Source organism: Corvus kubaryi, unplaced genomic scaffold (genome assembly GCF_017639235.1).
Source record: "Corvus kubaryi isolate FWS band 111438036 unplaced genomic scaffold, C.kubaryi_AGA036_p1.0 37387, whole genome shotgun sequence".
NCBI lineage: Eukaryota > Metazoa > Chordata > Aves > Passeriformes > Corvidae > Corvus > Corvus kubaryi.
The window spans coordinates 5378467-5392473 of NW_024581129.1; the positions used below are offsets into that span (position 1 = coordinate 5378467).

General features: G+C 41.0%; 1 protein-coding gene across 8 annotated transcripts in view; it reads left to right on the plus strand.

Moving 5' to 3' along the window:
* Window positions 1-14007, plus strand: part of SDK1 (sidekick cell adhesion molecule 1) — a 387987-nt gene that overhangs the window by 225226 nt on the left and 148754 nt on the right. For all 8 annotated transcript variants that reach the window (XM_042036822.1, XM_042036824.1, XM_042036827.1 and 5 more), the window contains 2 exons: window positions 8180-8291; window positions 9257-9447. In XM_042036822.1, coding sequence (XP_041892756.1) covers window positions 8180-8291; window positions 9257-9447 — 303 coding nt within the window. The remainder of the gene's footprint in view (window positions 1-8179; window positions 8292-9256; window positions 9448-14007) is intronic.

The following is a 14007-nucleotide window of genomic DNA, read 5'->3' on the forward strand; positions in this document are numbered from 1 at the left end:
GGGGAGAAATCCTTCCCTGTGGGGGTGAGGAGGCCCTGGCACAGGCTGCCCACAGAAGCTTGCCCCATCCCTGGAAGTGTCCAGGGCCAGGTTGGACAGGGCTTGGAGCACCCTGGGATAGTGGAAGGTGTCCCTGCCCATGGCACAGGGTGGAATGAGATGGGCTTTAAGGTCTCTCCTCACCCAAACCATTCTGGAATTCCGTGATTCCATGGGAAGCCAAAGGCTGTGGGTCCTGGCTGCAGTGCAGCTGCTCTGCCTTTTGCCTCCTGCATCCCTTTGAAGATGACTCTGAGGCTAATAGATTCCACTGCCAGACCATGGATATTTTTCCCCCTTTTAACTGCTGTTGAATAAGATTACACACTCTATCCACTTATATAGCCGGTATTAAAGCTATCTGGTGAATTGGAAAGCCACCTGAGTGTTCTTTAGCTGGAATAGCTTGAGGCTATATATTTTTTCATGTTAAAAGCTCTAATGATGTGCTGGATGATAAGTTTCCAGGCAGAAAGAAGCCCCTCACTGTGCATGGGGGAAGGTCAGGTCAGTGACAGAGACTGAACTTCCAAATTGCTCTTTTTGCATGCGGAGTTGTGAGAAGGGAATTTCAGAGTATTTGAGCAGAAATTTGGTCTGCTTTTGAATTTAGCTGCTGATTCACACGGAGCTGTGTAACTAAGCAGTGGTTTAATTTCCTTAAAACTACATGGGACAATGCTAGAAATCTATTTCTGATGTAGTCCTATAATAAAAAGTGGGTCTGTAAACCTCAGGAAGTAGAAAAGAGAGGGATTCACCCCCCGAACAGCAGTTGCTGGGTCACCTACACTTAATGGCCCATAGAAAGAAAGGAAAACTAAGAAAATCCACATTTCCCACTCCTGTCCCTGTCTTCAGAGCAGAACTGGTGGAAGACAGGATGGAGAGACTGTGTCACCATGGACCATCCTGGCCTTGCTGCCTCTCCTGGGACACTTTGTTGGTTACAGAAATACATTTTTCCATCTTTCAATCAACTGTATTTAGGCCCCAGCCTCCCATTGTGCCCAGGAGTAGACCCTAGGAACTCTCTATAAGGTTTTAGACCTTTTCAACCTGTATTTTAGACTCAGTTTTATCCAATAAAATATATAAATCTCCTCTTTACTGGAGTATCTACACACAAAGGGGTATAAATCGTCTTGTGGCTAGAGCTGAGTTCTCCATTAATCTTTCCCTAGGGCTGCAACTAACAGCACTTGCAGCCTGTGTGCAAGTCCTTACAAAGGGGGGAAAAAAAGCTGTTTGAAACGTGGCTGTTGTTTGTTTGAACATTTGGAGACATTTATAGTGTGATGCTGGCTTGTTTTTTTTACCTTTGCTCCTCATCTTTTGTTTGTGTGTTTTTCAGTGAATCCTTCCAGGCAAGAAAAGTTTTGCTTGTTTAACTTAGTAAAATGAAGATTGTGAAAGGATAGGATTGTGTTCTGTAAATGCTTTAGGATGTAAACATCACAGAGAGAGAGCAGCTCTTCAAGCTAAAGGACAGCTCTGGCAGGAGAGCTAATGGAGTACATTGGCTGTTTAAGCTGGAAATTAGGAGTGTTTGTAACAGATTGAACAGAGAAGCTTTAGGAAGCTTTCCAACCAAAAAAGGATCTGGTCTGGCTAAATCACGCACTTTTATGGGTTAATTTCTGTGGGTAACTTAGTTTTTCAAAGTTAAATGCACCAGAAGTATCATTATGACATATTCAGACAACCACACGGCCCAGGAGAGGTGGATGGAAAAGGAAGGAGGGGAAGGTTCTCAGCCTTTATGGGCAATTCAGGCAAAATGAATTTATTGCAAGGCTTCCTCAACAGGTGCTGATGCAATCTCTTCTAATTGCTCCTTTACCATATCCCTCCTCATACTCTGGATCTTTAACTTGTGACCTACTTGCTGTATATTGTTCTGAGTTTTATTATTTTATTTAATTTTTTTTTTTTTTAATTTTGCTTGCAGTGGAAATGCATCCTGTTCTATGTTTGTTCTGATGTGGACAGAGCTTAGTCACAGTGACAAGAGTGTAAATAAATACAACCAACCTAGATCATTCACTTGTTTTGCTTGAGTTTTGTAAATCTTTTTCATATCTGGTGTTTTATTCATATGTTGTGATGTCTGATGTCTGGTTCAAGACGAGGGCTGGATATATAAGATTTCACTTACTGTGATTAAATCAAACAACTAGGCTGTTTCTTCCCTATAAATTTGATCCACAAAATTAAGTTTTTATGTTGCTCCTTATTTACTTTTGTAAGTCTACAGTCTAGTTTCTCAAAAGTAAATTATGTTACTACTCACATGTTTGAGGAGTCTTAAGAGATCCTTGGGTACTGAAAAGTCATAATTCTTCATACACCAGCTCTTCACCATTAGTTTGCTAATTATTTTATAAATGTGTAATGTTGACTCAAAAAAAATCCATCTGGAGTTTTTATGTTCTTCATCCAACTAAACAAATGTGACCAAGAAGCATCGCAGGAAAGTCTCTGTTATTTTTCTTTAGGTCTAGAAATCTGAGCAGAGACCTGTACAGTGACAGCAGCATCATATTTCCCTTTCCTTGAAAATAAATAGTCCTTGCTAGAATCAAAGTGGGAAACTGAAATAGTAACTTTGATTATCTTAATGTGCTTTTATTTTATCAGCTCTTAATAATCACTCTAATAAGCAGAGAACCAATAGACATGGGTTGGGACAGAGGTTTATGATTGAGAACAGACTTTCTTTTCATTATTTGCATAATGTTTCTCTCTGGTACCTGCAGGTGGTTGTCAGCATTTGCTTTTCTGTTGATCGAGCTCCAATTCCTGTTGTGCATCTTTTGCTCTGAAGGGGAAGAGAAATTAATCTATTATTGATCAGGATCCAATTCCTGTTGTGTGTCTTGTACTGGAGAGGGAAAGGGGCATTAATCCACTCTGGGTTCATAATTCAAACCATCTGCAGGCTGTACCTGGGAACGGGGAGTGTGTTCCATTAGGCAGTTTGTATTTGTAAGGTCTTTTTTTTCCCCCTCTCTCTCCCTTGAGCAATCTTGAGATACCCTGTGATTGTCATTTCTCCTCTTTTCTCATATTCTGTGTCACAGGCAGAGATTGCACATTCCTGATGCCATAATGTTGTGCTATATGTAATATTTTTGCTATTTGTGTTGGCCTCTTATCTCCTATCCTGCTTTGTTCTAATAGAGGTGTCCATAATTTGATAAAATGAAGCTTTGCGTGTATCCTGCATAGTAATTACCAAGGCATTTCTGCATCCAGTGCAAGCCTGGAAGTCTGTGGGAAGTTTATGGTGAAAGTTTTCTACCAATTTTCTCCCAGGATAATTTATAAATGGTTTCAAAGTTCTGTTTAAGTACTCAATTTTTTATTAGCTTGAGGGCAGAAGGTGATCTCTTCCGTGAAGAGTTTTTCTTGCATAGACAAATTTCATAATATGAAGAAGTAAATTTATTTTTGGGTACTGATTCCTGTGGGGGATCCCTTCTTCCCTGCAAGCTGGACATTGAGCAGTAATTGCAGTAATTTACAGTGAGGGTAGGGATGAGGAGCAGCCAACCTCACATTCCAGGCTCTGGATTATTTGGATAATCCTCCCCCTTCCTCCTGCTCGTGGTCACCTTGTTTGGATTAAGCTTCTTCAGAGGGTTGGGACCTATAAACCAGCCTCAAAACTAAACCTTATCGTTGTGCTCAAGCCTGAACTGAAACTATTACTTCTTTTCAGGACAGAAACACTTTCTCTCAGTTTCTGTTGAGGCTGGCTTACCTCATATCTCTGGCACATGAATTTGAGCACCCGTTGAAGTAACACACTTAATATTCTGCACTGCAAATACAGGCATAGATAAACTTTGCATGTCATAATGTAAAATCTGGGGAAGAACTTAATGTTTATGCATTTCTGAAGGGGAAGGAGCCTACTGTATCTCCAGCCACCCGGCCTGGGTGAGATTTCAGTTCTGTTGGGAAAATTAAGCACTGAAGTGGCTTTGATAAAGTCTGTGATCTTTATAAACTGTAAATGACAATATTTAAAGTTCCCTGTACCTTACGTGTCAATACATGTACAGAGATAAAAACACTGTCTTTCCAGAGATGATAGGGCAGTGTACATAATTATTGTATTTAAATAACAAATTAAAATTCTACAGCTCATCGGTACTTAAAAAAATTCAGTGTTACAGAGGCCTTGGGTGGGTTTCATTCCTGGTCAGGCAGGAGGAGGGAGGGGGAAGTTCAGCAGGCTCAGAGATGTGTGGCCATACACAGCCACAGGTGATAAAAACAAATAGACCATGCAAAAGTTGTTCATTCTTTCTTCTTCTCTCAATTTATCTCTGCTTTGTGGGGGATTGCCAGATTCCTGAATTCCACAGTCTGGAGAGGAGTTTATGTTCAAAGGGATGGAAAAACCTCAGATCATCTCTTTCCATTTTCTCTTGCCTCAGTTTTTTTTCTTTTTTTGGCTCTTAAAAAAAAATAACCAAACAAAAGTTTAATATGGAAAACATTATATCAATGCCAATTTACCTTAATATCTTGGGCTGTGAATGGCAGCAGTTCACCAACTGCTTCACGAGCAGCTGGGATGGCAACCACTGGAGGACTGGAAGAAAAACTCCCTCCTGTCCTGAGTCCAGGCCTTTGGTGTTCCCACAGTCCTGCCTCAAAGACTGTTTGGGGTCAGTCCTGAAAGCCCTGCAGGTACTGAGCCCTTGTAGATCCTGGTAATGGCTCAGACAGTGATAAATGAGAAATTTCAGAAGCAAAGGGGAGATTGGAAACACTGGGGGTGCAGTGGCTAAAATGGATAGAAAGGAAAATAAAGCAGCGTGAGCTCTCTTTTGGAGAACAGTCCCTGTTGGATTAGGGCTCTGCCTGTGGCAGTCCTTCTGTCCAGTCATCTATTAAGGGATAAAATCAGATTAAGAGCACATCCCTTAAGTGTTTTTCAGTGTCACTCAGCCTTGTCTCTGCAGCTTCCCACAGGTTCCACCCAGATTTACTACGTGTAATAGTGAGGCATCCCCTGGCTGCAGCTCTGGGGTCAGTGTTTTTCCCTAATGTTGCTTTCCTTTTTTAGCTGGGAGGAGGGTTCAGAAAGCAGTTGAAAAGGAAAGAAAGCCTTTTCTTTCCAAAAAGATAGAATATAGCTGGGAATGGTGGTTCCCTATTAGTGGATTCATCCTACTGTAGCTCTGTTCCCGTGTGCATTTGTATTGCTCCCCCATTTCAGTGTCCTTAATAAATATTTTCTTCAGAGAAGCTGAAGTTTAATCATTCAATTAAAGGATACGTTGGAGGTTGAGCAGTTCTTAGATAGTATGAAATGTGTAGAGATCCATGGGATGGAAAAGGGAGGGAAATGGCCACAGATGGGAGCAGAGAAGCTGAGGGGGGGAGGAGGAAAAGAAGAGGTGATGAAAAGCCAGAAACAGCAGAATCCTAGAAAGCTCAGGCAACAAAAAGTCTGATGAAGTAAAAAAAGGAACAGTGAAAAGGAGAAAAATTCAATTGTTTTCGACAAAGGCATTTTTAAAGAAAATGTCTGTTTACTAACAATGACATTCTGCATTGGATTTTCGTGTAGCATCAGTCAAGTAAAATCACATCTGTGAGGTGCATGAGGAGGCAGGAGAAGGATGGAGTGGCTTTATTGACAGGCAGGATGAGAAACTTGGGAAGTCTGGGTAGCTGTTCATTATCTGATTGTTTGAAATAACTCTCTGCCTTCCCCAGCCTGATGGAAAGCTGATCTGCCACATCCCATCATCCAAACAAAATCCCAATGTTGCTTATCTCCAGTGTTGCTGCTCTGACACTCCAGCCTGTGGATTTCTTACAAATGGGTGAAGTTTTGAAAGGATGAGGCAGGCACAGGTCCCAAGTTACAGCCCTGTTGAGATTTTTACTCTAAATAAAAACTAAGATCCTCCTTTGGTGTTGCAATTAGCCATAAACCAAAGCTGCAAACTGTCCTCTGCAAAGGGAGCCCTGGGAATGTCCCTGTGGAGTTTGATTTGGCAGGATTGGGGTCAGAGTGAGTTATGGGAAGGGATTTCTTAGCGCTGCAAAGGGAAAATTAAACTGGTTTTGAATATGAAATAGGAATATTCGTGCTCCCTCCATAGTGTTTAGGTAATACTTGGAAATTTGGTTGCTTTCTGTATATGTTTGTTATGTCCATAGCTGACCTTTGCAAGTGGATTCCTGGGAATCCAAGTTCTGACCATTTTCATGAGCCCTCTGTCTCACATCAGTATCAGTTCACTCACAGCCTTTAGCAGCAGCCTACTTTTAACAGATTTGTTTCAGGGGTGGTACAAATAAAAAACAAACACATGCTTTGTTTAGATTCTTGTTACAGTCAGTAAGAAAGTGCAAGAAGTCCACTGGCTGCAGGAGGGGGAATGTGCACATTTATTTCCTTTCTTATCTGCTGGGTGCACACAGGGCCACTCATGTGGGGTGATGGGGGTGAAGACAAAGCTGACTTCTCCTCTTTGTCTGGTTTTGGTGGGGAGCTGATAAGTCAAACACGTAGTTTTCCTCTCTTCCAGATGGAGATAAGGAATGATTACTGCCAAATTAGTCACTGGCTTGTTGATCTTTCAGCATTCACTGTTGTAAACCTTCACCTTGGGCAGAAGTGGTGGGGAACAGTGATGCTGAGGTTATTTCTTCTCATCAGTAACAAGCTTCTAATCTGATCAGCTCTTGTTTTCTGGTGTTTTGTTTGGTTTTTTTTAATTACTATCTGGAAAATTTCTGCCATGAATACCTGTATGGAAATCTTAGAAAATAGATTTGCTACCTGATGGCATCGTATTTCCAGGACTGTTGACGAGGAGGTGTAAAATCCACTAACAGCTTGTGTTTTGAGATCCCGTGTGTGTTGCATAGAGATGCTGTGTCAGGTTGACAGAGCATAATTAGGGGAACAAATAAATGTGTGCTTACACTTTAAGTACTATTCTTGAATACTTGAATTTATTCAGAAGTGTGGGTGGTATTCTTAAAATTTAAAAAGGATGCTCCACGCTTCCATCTCCTGTACTACGCTAGCTGCTGTCAATTAGAAAAACATCAAAAGGTAAAAGATTTGTCAGAGAGAAGTCTGCTAACCTTGTGAACTTTCTGAGCCCCATCACCAAAGCTTTTGTCTTTCCAGAAAGTGAAATACAATGTCAAGCGGTTTTGGCATGCTGAGTATGATCTAAGCAAAGAATCTGTTTATTTTCTGTTCTTTAGGGAATTACTTCAAATTTTAGGGTTCATACCTTGCATTTCTCAATTTCCCATTCTGCTTAATGGGCATGGAGTAGCCTCTTGTGCAGAAAACATTTGATGAACTGGCTTGCTTTTCCATCAGTTTCATTTTATTTTCATTACTTTTCCCTGTAATTTGTTTATTGGTTTCTGTATCTTTGAAAATTTTATTACTCTGTTATTCAAGCTAAAAAATTGCTAATTTTTCTTTCCCAAATGAGTTGCTTGAAGCAAAGTACCTATGAATACATGGGTATTTTAATTCACTTACTAAATGCATACAGAGAAAATTTACAGGCTGCCTTTTTACGATTTTTTAAGTGTCTGCTGACTGTTGCATAAGCTAAATTATTTACAGTATGAAGCCTCACAAAAGAGTAACATATTTGGGTTATTTACTTTCCTGATAAGAAAAGGGGATTGAAGTTGCTGTGATATGCTGCTTTGTTAATTTTATATTTGTTCCCCAGTGTGTAAAATTCTTTTTAAAGAACTAACATGAGTATTGGCAGACTCTTTTGAAATGGTATGGAAAGGGTAAGATTAAACAAAACATGAAAAGGTCTTAAAAATATAAGTCAGCAAGTGTTTGATAAAAATAAAAGTGCTCAACAATAGAAAACCTTTAGGATGCTTAATTTATTTGCTCTGTCTTTGAGAATATTCCCAGATGGAGGGCAGGGGCCAGTTCTTGGGAGCTGTGGGGTTTGGAGCAGTGCAGGGAGCACCAACAGGAATGGCCCCGCTGGAGATGCAAACCCGTGGTGAGGCTGAAGGGTGACATTTGCAGCGGTGCCTGGAACGGGGCATCCTCACTGTCACAGTCCTGGCTGTCACAGGAGCCTCACCAGGTGTGTCTGTGCCCCTGCAGGTGCCACCAGCCCCTCGGACACCGCGGCTCCTGCCATCGTCGTCCGCCCGCGCAACACCAGCGTGGTGTCGGGGAGCAGCGAGGCCATCCTGGAGTGCGTGGCCAACGCCAGGTATGGGAACACCTCCCCAGCTCTCAGTGTGACTCTCTGTCTATTCCAAAGAAGGACAAACGGTTTTATTTTCATTTTTTTTATTATTAATTTGGAGATTGAAGCAGGATACTTGCTCTTCAGAGCAACCTTATGAATGATCTTGTTTGTCCAATATTACTGAATTAAACCTATTGATTTTTCTGGCCAAATGAGGATGCAGGCAGGAGTGCTTTCCTGCCTTGTCCTCACATGGAAAGGAAAAGAAGTGCTGTTCAAGCAGCAGGCATTATCTTAAGGAAAAAATTATGGGGAGGGTTAATAATATTCCAGCTGTTGCCTATCAACAACAGAGGTGACACTGTTGAACAGTTGATGCTTCCTAGTAAATAAACTTAGTGAGGATCTTCTATGAAGTCATTTCTTTCAGGCACTCTCATTTTGCAGTGATTATTGCTCAACTGTTCATAATGCACTGTAATATAGAATTCACAGCAATCCTCCTATGTTTCCATCTAATCTGGCCTTGAATAGCTTTGAATTTCAGTGGAAGTGAATAGTTGAAGTCCTCGGGTGATAAGACCGACTGATTTACTTTCCCCTCTGAGGGCAGAGATGTTCTTGATATGATTAATATTGTTTTGGTAATTGAGTTGTAATGAAAGCACTTCCCATGCAGCTGATTCCCATAGCAGTATTTACTCTTTTTGCTTGGAGAAATCAAATTATTAGCACTTAAGTTCTATTGCTGTATCAATTAGCTGCACTTGCATAATGCCACTTGAGTAGTCTGTAGTCCTTGATGTGCAGAAGTTATATATGCATTTACTTTCTACCAGTGTGTTTTGGGGGTAGAGGAAGACTTAAAGAAGTTTTATAATCTGTAATATGATATTCCTCATGTGTATAAATATATATATATATACACACAGATTATGCTGTAATATATATGTGGTTTACGATTTTATTCTTGTGTTTTTTGGCAGACCTCTTGAGAGGCTGAGTGTGACCTGGAAGAGGAATGGAATCAAGATCACCAGTGGCATCAGCAGCTTTGGGAGACGCCTCACTATCACCAACCCAACCTCTGCTGATGTGGGGATGTACTTCTGTGAAGCCAAACTCAGAGAGAGCACAGAGGAACCAGCAAGAGCAAAAGCTTTCCTTTCTATATTGGGTAATTCTCAAGGCAATATGTTTTTAGTAAAAAAGGCTCTAGGCTGAGATCTAATAGGAAATAAAATTGATATCTTAATATTTCATTGACCTTGCATTTGAACCTTTCTTCAGAGAACAGAACAAAGGAGGTGAAGGAGGGTTATCTTCCAAATTAATTCAGCTGTTCTTCCCCGCTAATATAAATTCATCAAATAGATTTTTTTAAACACTGCTGTAATTGTGAATCCCCTCTGAAACTATACATTTAATGGGAATTTTGAGAAATACAGTACTAAAATCCTTAATGGACAGCTTCCCTATCCTGGCTTTTAGGTGCATTAAATCCTGATTAACTCCTGGCTTGCTTACATCTAGTTTTCATATGTCAAGTGCCTGTATTTTTGAAAGAAGGCTTTTAGGAGCACTCCTGTGCCTCGTGTGCTGCAAGTGCCAGTCGGAGGCCAAGGACGTTCTGCAGGCACAGAGCACTGCTGAGGCAACAGGACGGGGAAGGAAAGGCCATTAAAGCAGCTCTGTTTGCTGGACCTTCAATTCCCAAGGAAACTTTGGAATTAACACTTTAAAAGGGGATATTGCTGCCCTTTCCTTGCCTGTTTCCACAACCACCACCTCTCCAAGTGCTGCTTGTAGGGAGGAGGTTGGAATTTGGAAATGATGGTTCCTGGCATGTTGTGATCCGATGGAATTCTGCCTGTTAGCAGAGTGCACACAGCGTGGAGTGGTTTAGGACTTTTAGTCTAAAAGAGGTGTTTTAGACTAGGGACACTGAGATGTTTTTAGCCAGAGCTGATTGTGTAAAGTCAAGCTTTTATCTGCAGGAGTGTCTGGGGGAGGTCGTAGCCCTGGCAATGCCACCAGTCCCGGTGCTTCTCAGGGTTCGGGCCCGTACGCTCCCGGAGCTTTGCAGAGGGAATGCAGCCCACAATTCTCTACATCTTTAAGCCTTCTGAAAATACAGTTTTAAAGACTGCTGTATGATCTGTATTCTGCTAAAGCAATTTGTAGTAGTTGCTGTTAAGTGAGAAAGCAGCTCTTCCCTCTGCAGAGCTCCATTCCAGATTCATCTGTAGCACTGTGTGTCTGTTATATTTAGTACCTGCTGGACAAAATTTGGTTCCAGTCTTTTTCCTTGCCCTCTGTTTCTTAGAGTTATTATGTTCCCTTTAAGGAGCAGAGATGGATTTCACTTATTTATAGGTTTTGTTGAAACTCTTCCTTATTCATAAGATTTTATTTTAGCTGGTTTGCCTTTGTTGCTATGATGTCAGATCCAGCCTAATGCAACTTAAAGCAGCCTCTTGGTTAATGTGAAAGATTCTTAAATACAGTTACCATAAAACTGAAAAATAATCACTGGGGAATCATATTAAACTAGCAGTGCTTTAGTAGCTTACCTACTCTCTTATTTTAAAATGTGTTATTTATTTCTTATCCAGTTTTAGGAGGCTGTCAGGGAATGAAGTTATGAAAAGGTCTGTAGATAAGAACAAGCAGATGAAAGAAAGCAGAAACAAATTGGTTACCAATTACTTTTATTTCCTTCTGATGGAACACGACACTTCAGATGCAGGTGTTTACTCAATGTGTCAGCAAAGCCTGATAGATTTCTTTATTTATGAGTTTCTTGAGCTGCAAGATGGATCTCTAATTCCAAACAGGGAGCCAAATCAAAGGATTAGTATTTAATGCATAACTTATATTCAGCTTTAGAATTCTTGGATGGATCTGGCTGTCATTTAATTAGTCAAGGGACAGGTTCTAGAAGAAAGTGCAGACAAGATTCAAACCTAAGGCTTTCTTCAGTGTATCTCTCCTAGTCCATGGGGGCAGTACTTAGAGAGAATCAGGAATGCTTGTCCATTTGCATGCATAAAATATTTGTAGTGTGTATGTGTAGATTGGGAGCTGATAATGAGCTGTACTACTTGGGAGAGTAACACAGTGTGGATTTAATGAGGGGCCTTGACTAACAGAAAAAGGAAATTGTCTTAAAAGAAGAGGTTTGTTTTCAAAATGGGAGAAATCAAATGCAGGCCCTCAATAGCATGGCTGTGAGAGCTTCTGTGGATCAATAGAGAAAAATATTTTGTTGTCAACAGGTGGAGTAGGGGTAGCAATAAAAGGATGCATCAAAGATGTCACAAGCACTGAGTTAATCAAAGCTTTTTTCCAAATTCATCAGTCTTTGACTTTCCCAGCAAAGAGAAGCAGCACAATTTGAGTGTGTCTCTGATGGTGACTAGAGCTCTATTAGAAGGTAGTAATTTGTTGAGCAGATGCCTTCGTACTAAGTTTCACTATTTGTGACCTACAGTATTATCTCAGAAGTTTTTCTGGATGTTTCTGAGTGTACATCTCTGTAAATTAAAATCACAATAATATTTGAAAAACCTGAATGTCCAGTATATTAGAGTAGTGCTGCATAAACAAGAAGAAAATCCTCTAGTTGTGTGCTGCTGCAATTTTCTTCTGAATGTGGCAAAGAGCTTCCTGACATCTTCATATTGTTCCAGGAAAGATAAACTGAGGTGGTTCCAAACCTCGGTTTTATTAGCTGCAGTTGTTATAAATTTTTAAAGGGTATCATGTTCCTCGCTTGGCAGAGTAACAGTTTGGGAAAGATTTGTTGCAGATTAGATAAGAGCACATTTGTTTTATCACTAACAGTTTGAAGATTAAGTAATTTAAAGAGTCTTCCCATGAACAAACCAATTTGAAAGCTGAGATAATCTTAAATTCTTTTGCTCCACTTCTGCAAGTTTTGTTAGTGACAAATGGCAATAGTCATTTCTTAAGTGACTGTTCTACAGGAAATTATTAATTTTAGGAGCTTAAGAAAATGGGGAAAAAAACTCTTCCACTGAAATCCAAACTGCTCTTTAAATTAAATGTAGTCAGAAAGTAAAACCTGAACAAAATTAGGAGAAAAACAGAAGGGCCTGGCATGATGAGGGGTTGTACAGAACTGAGGGTTGAAGCCTTGTTAGTCTGTCCAAAGGAATATAAAGGAATAAAACAGAGTCAGAGTAGAGGGCTTCCCTTCTTTTGGATCATTTTTGTGCTCAGAGAACTACATTAAAAGAGAATTCAGCTCTGTGGGACCATGGGATTCGGGAACACATCGGGAAAATTCCAGTGTTGGCATGAAGGGCCCATCTGGCTGGGCTCTAACATGGACTGTGGGGCTGTTTCTCCCTCCCTGTTCTCCAGTAGTGTCCAGATGCTGAAGGGTGTTCCTTGTGCACTGTGGCTGCTCAGGAATTTGCATTGAGTGTGTATAGAACTGTCAGAGCAGAAGTTATTTCCTTCTGTAGCTACGAGCATCTCAGTGCCTCGTGCTCAGACCTCTGGAAACAGCAGCTCTTGTGGCTCCAGCTTAGACACTTTGAAACACTGCAGATGCTGTCTTTGAAAGCAGTGGAAAGAATTTTTCATGTGTGGCGCTTAAGAGAAGATCCTGATGACTGTGTTCATCTACTGTGTAAGAAAATAATAAGTTTTCAGGGAAGCTATAATACGAAATGTCTTCGGACTCGCCTAATCACAGTTTGGGCTCAAAGGAAAGAAATATTGACAGCTTTTGATTTGTAAAGCCTCAGAGATTCTGAGACTGGCATAGACTTGCTGCCTTGGGCCCAAATACAACAGGACCTATCCCACAGGAAAGTAGTGAGACTTCTGGGCAGCCCAGCTCTGTCTCTGACATTCCTGAGAAGTTCTTCCTCCTTTCAGCCCTGCAGACAGGACCTGTGTTCCCCAGGCTGTTATTTCAGAACACACAGGCTGTAGCTCGCAGTAGGGGTAGTAGCAAGAAACCACACAGATCTTTTCATCTCTCTCTGTTTTAACCTGATACTCATGCAAAGAAAATTCCTGCTCTGAGAGGAGCCTGCTGTACCTGCATCCACAATGGGGCTTCTCTCCCAGCATGGTCAGTCTGATCTCCTGTCTGCAGCTACAGACTTTGTACCTACAAGGGGCTGTCAAGCTTCCAGTTCCTCTTCCTTTAGAAGATATCCACCAAATAAATTAGTTTATGGTAATGCTGGAGGAACGCTTCCATGTTGAAGGCTTGATTTTCCTCTTAAATATGCAGGCCTGAATTTCTGAGAGATGCAGGAATTTCAGCTTCGGAGGAGCCCCTAGGGCTTTCTCTGTTCTTTCTGACTTTCATGTGTGTATCTAGGATTAGGTCACACATCTCCAATGCAGCTTGAAGGGTATGTAATGGATGCTGACTGCTATCTTTTGAATGTTAAAATCAGTGACCATGTAACTCTGCACAGGAAAGTTAGAACAGGATCAAATTGTGTGGGCTCCCAAGGGCTTTTCTGAGACACATCTTTCCGGTGATATCTGGAGTGCAAAAAACCCCCCAAAGCCTCAACAACTATTAAAAGCATGTATTTATATTCAAATACTCTTTTCCCCCCTTGCCTGTACTTGATATTTTAGTGAAGATCAGTCGAACACCAATACAATATCCGAACAATGCAGTATCTGTTTCCTTCAGCCTAATGTGAGCTGTGGCCCCTCTCGTTGCCACATGCCACAATGC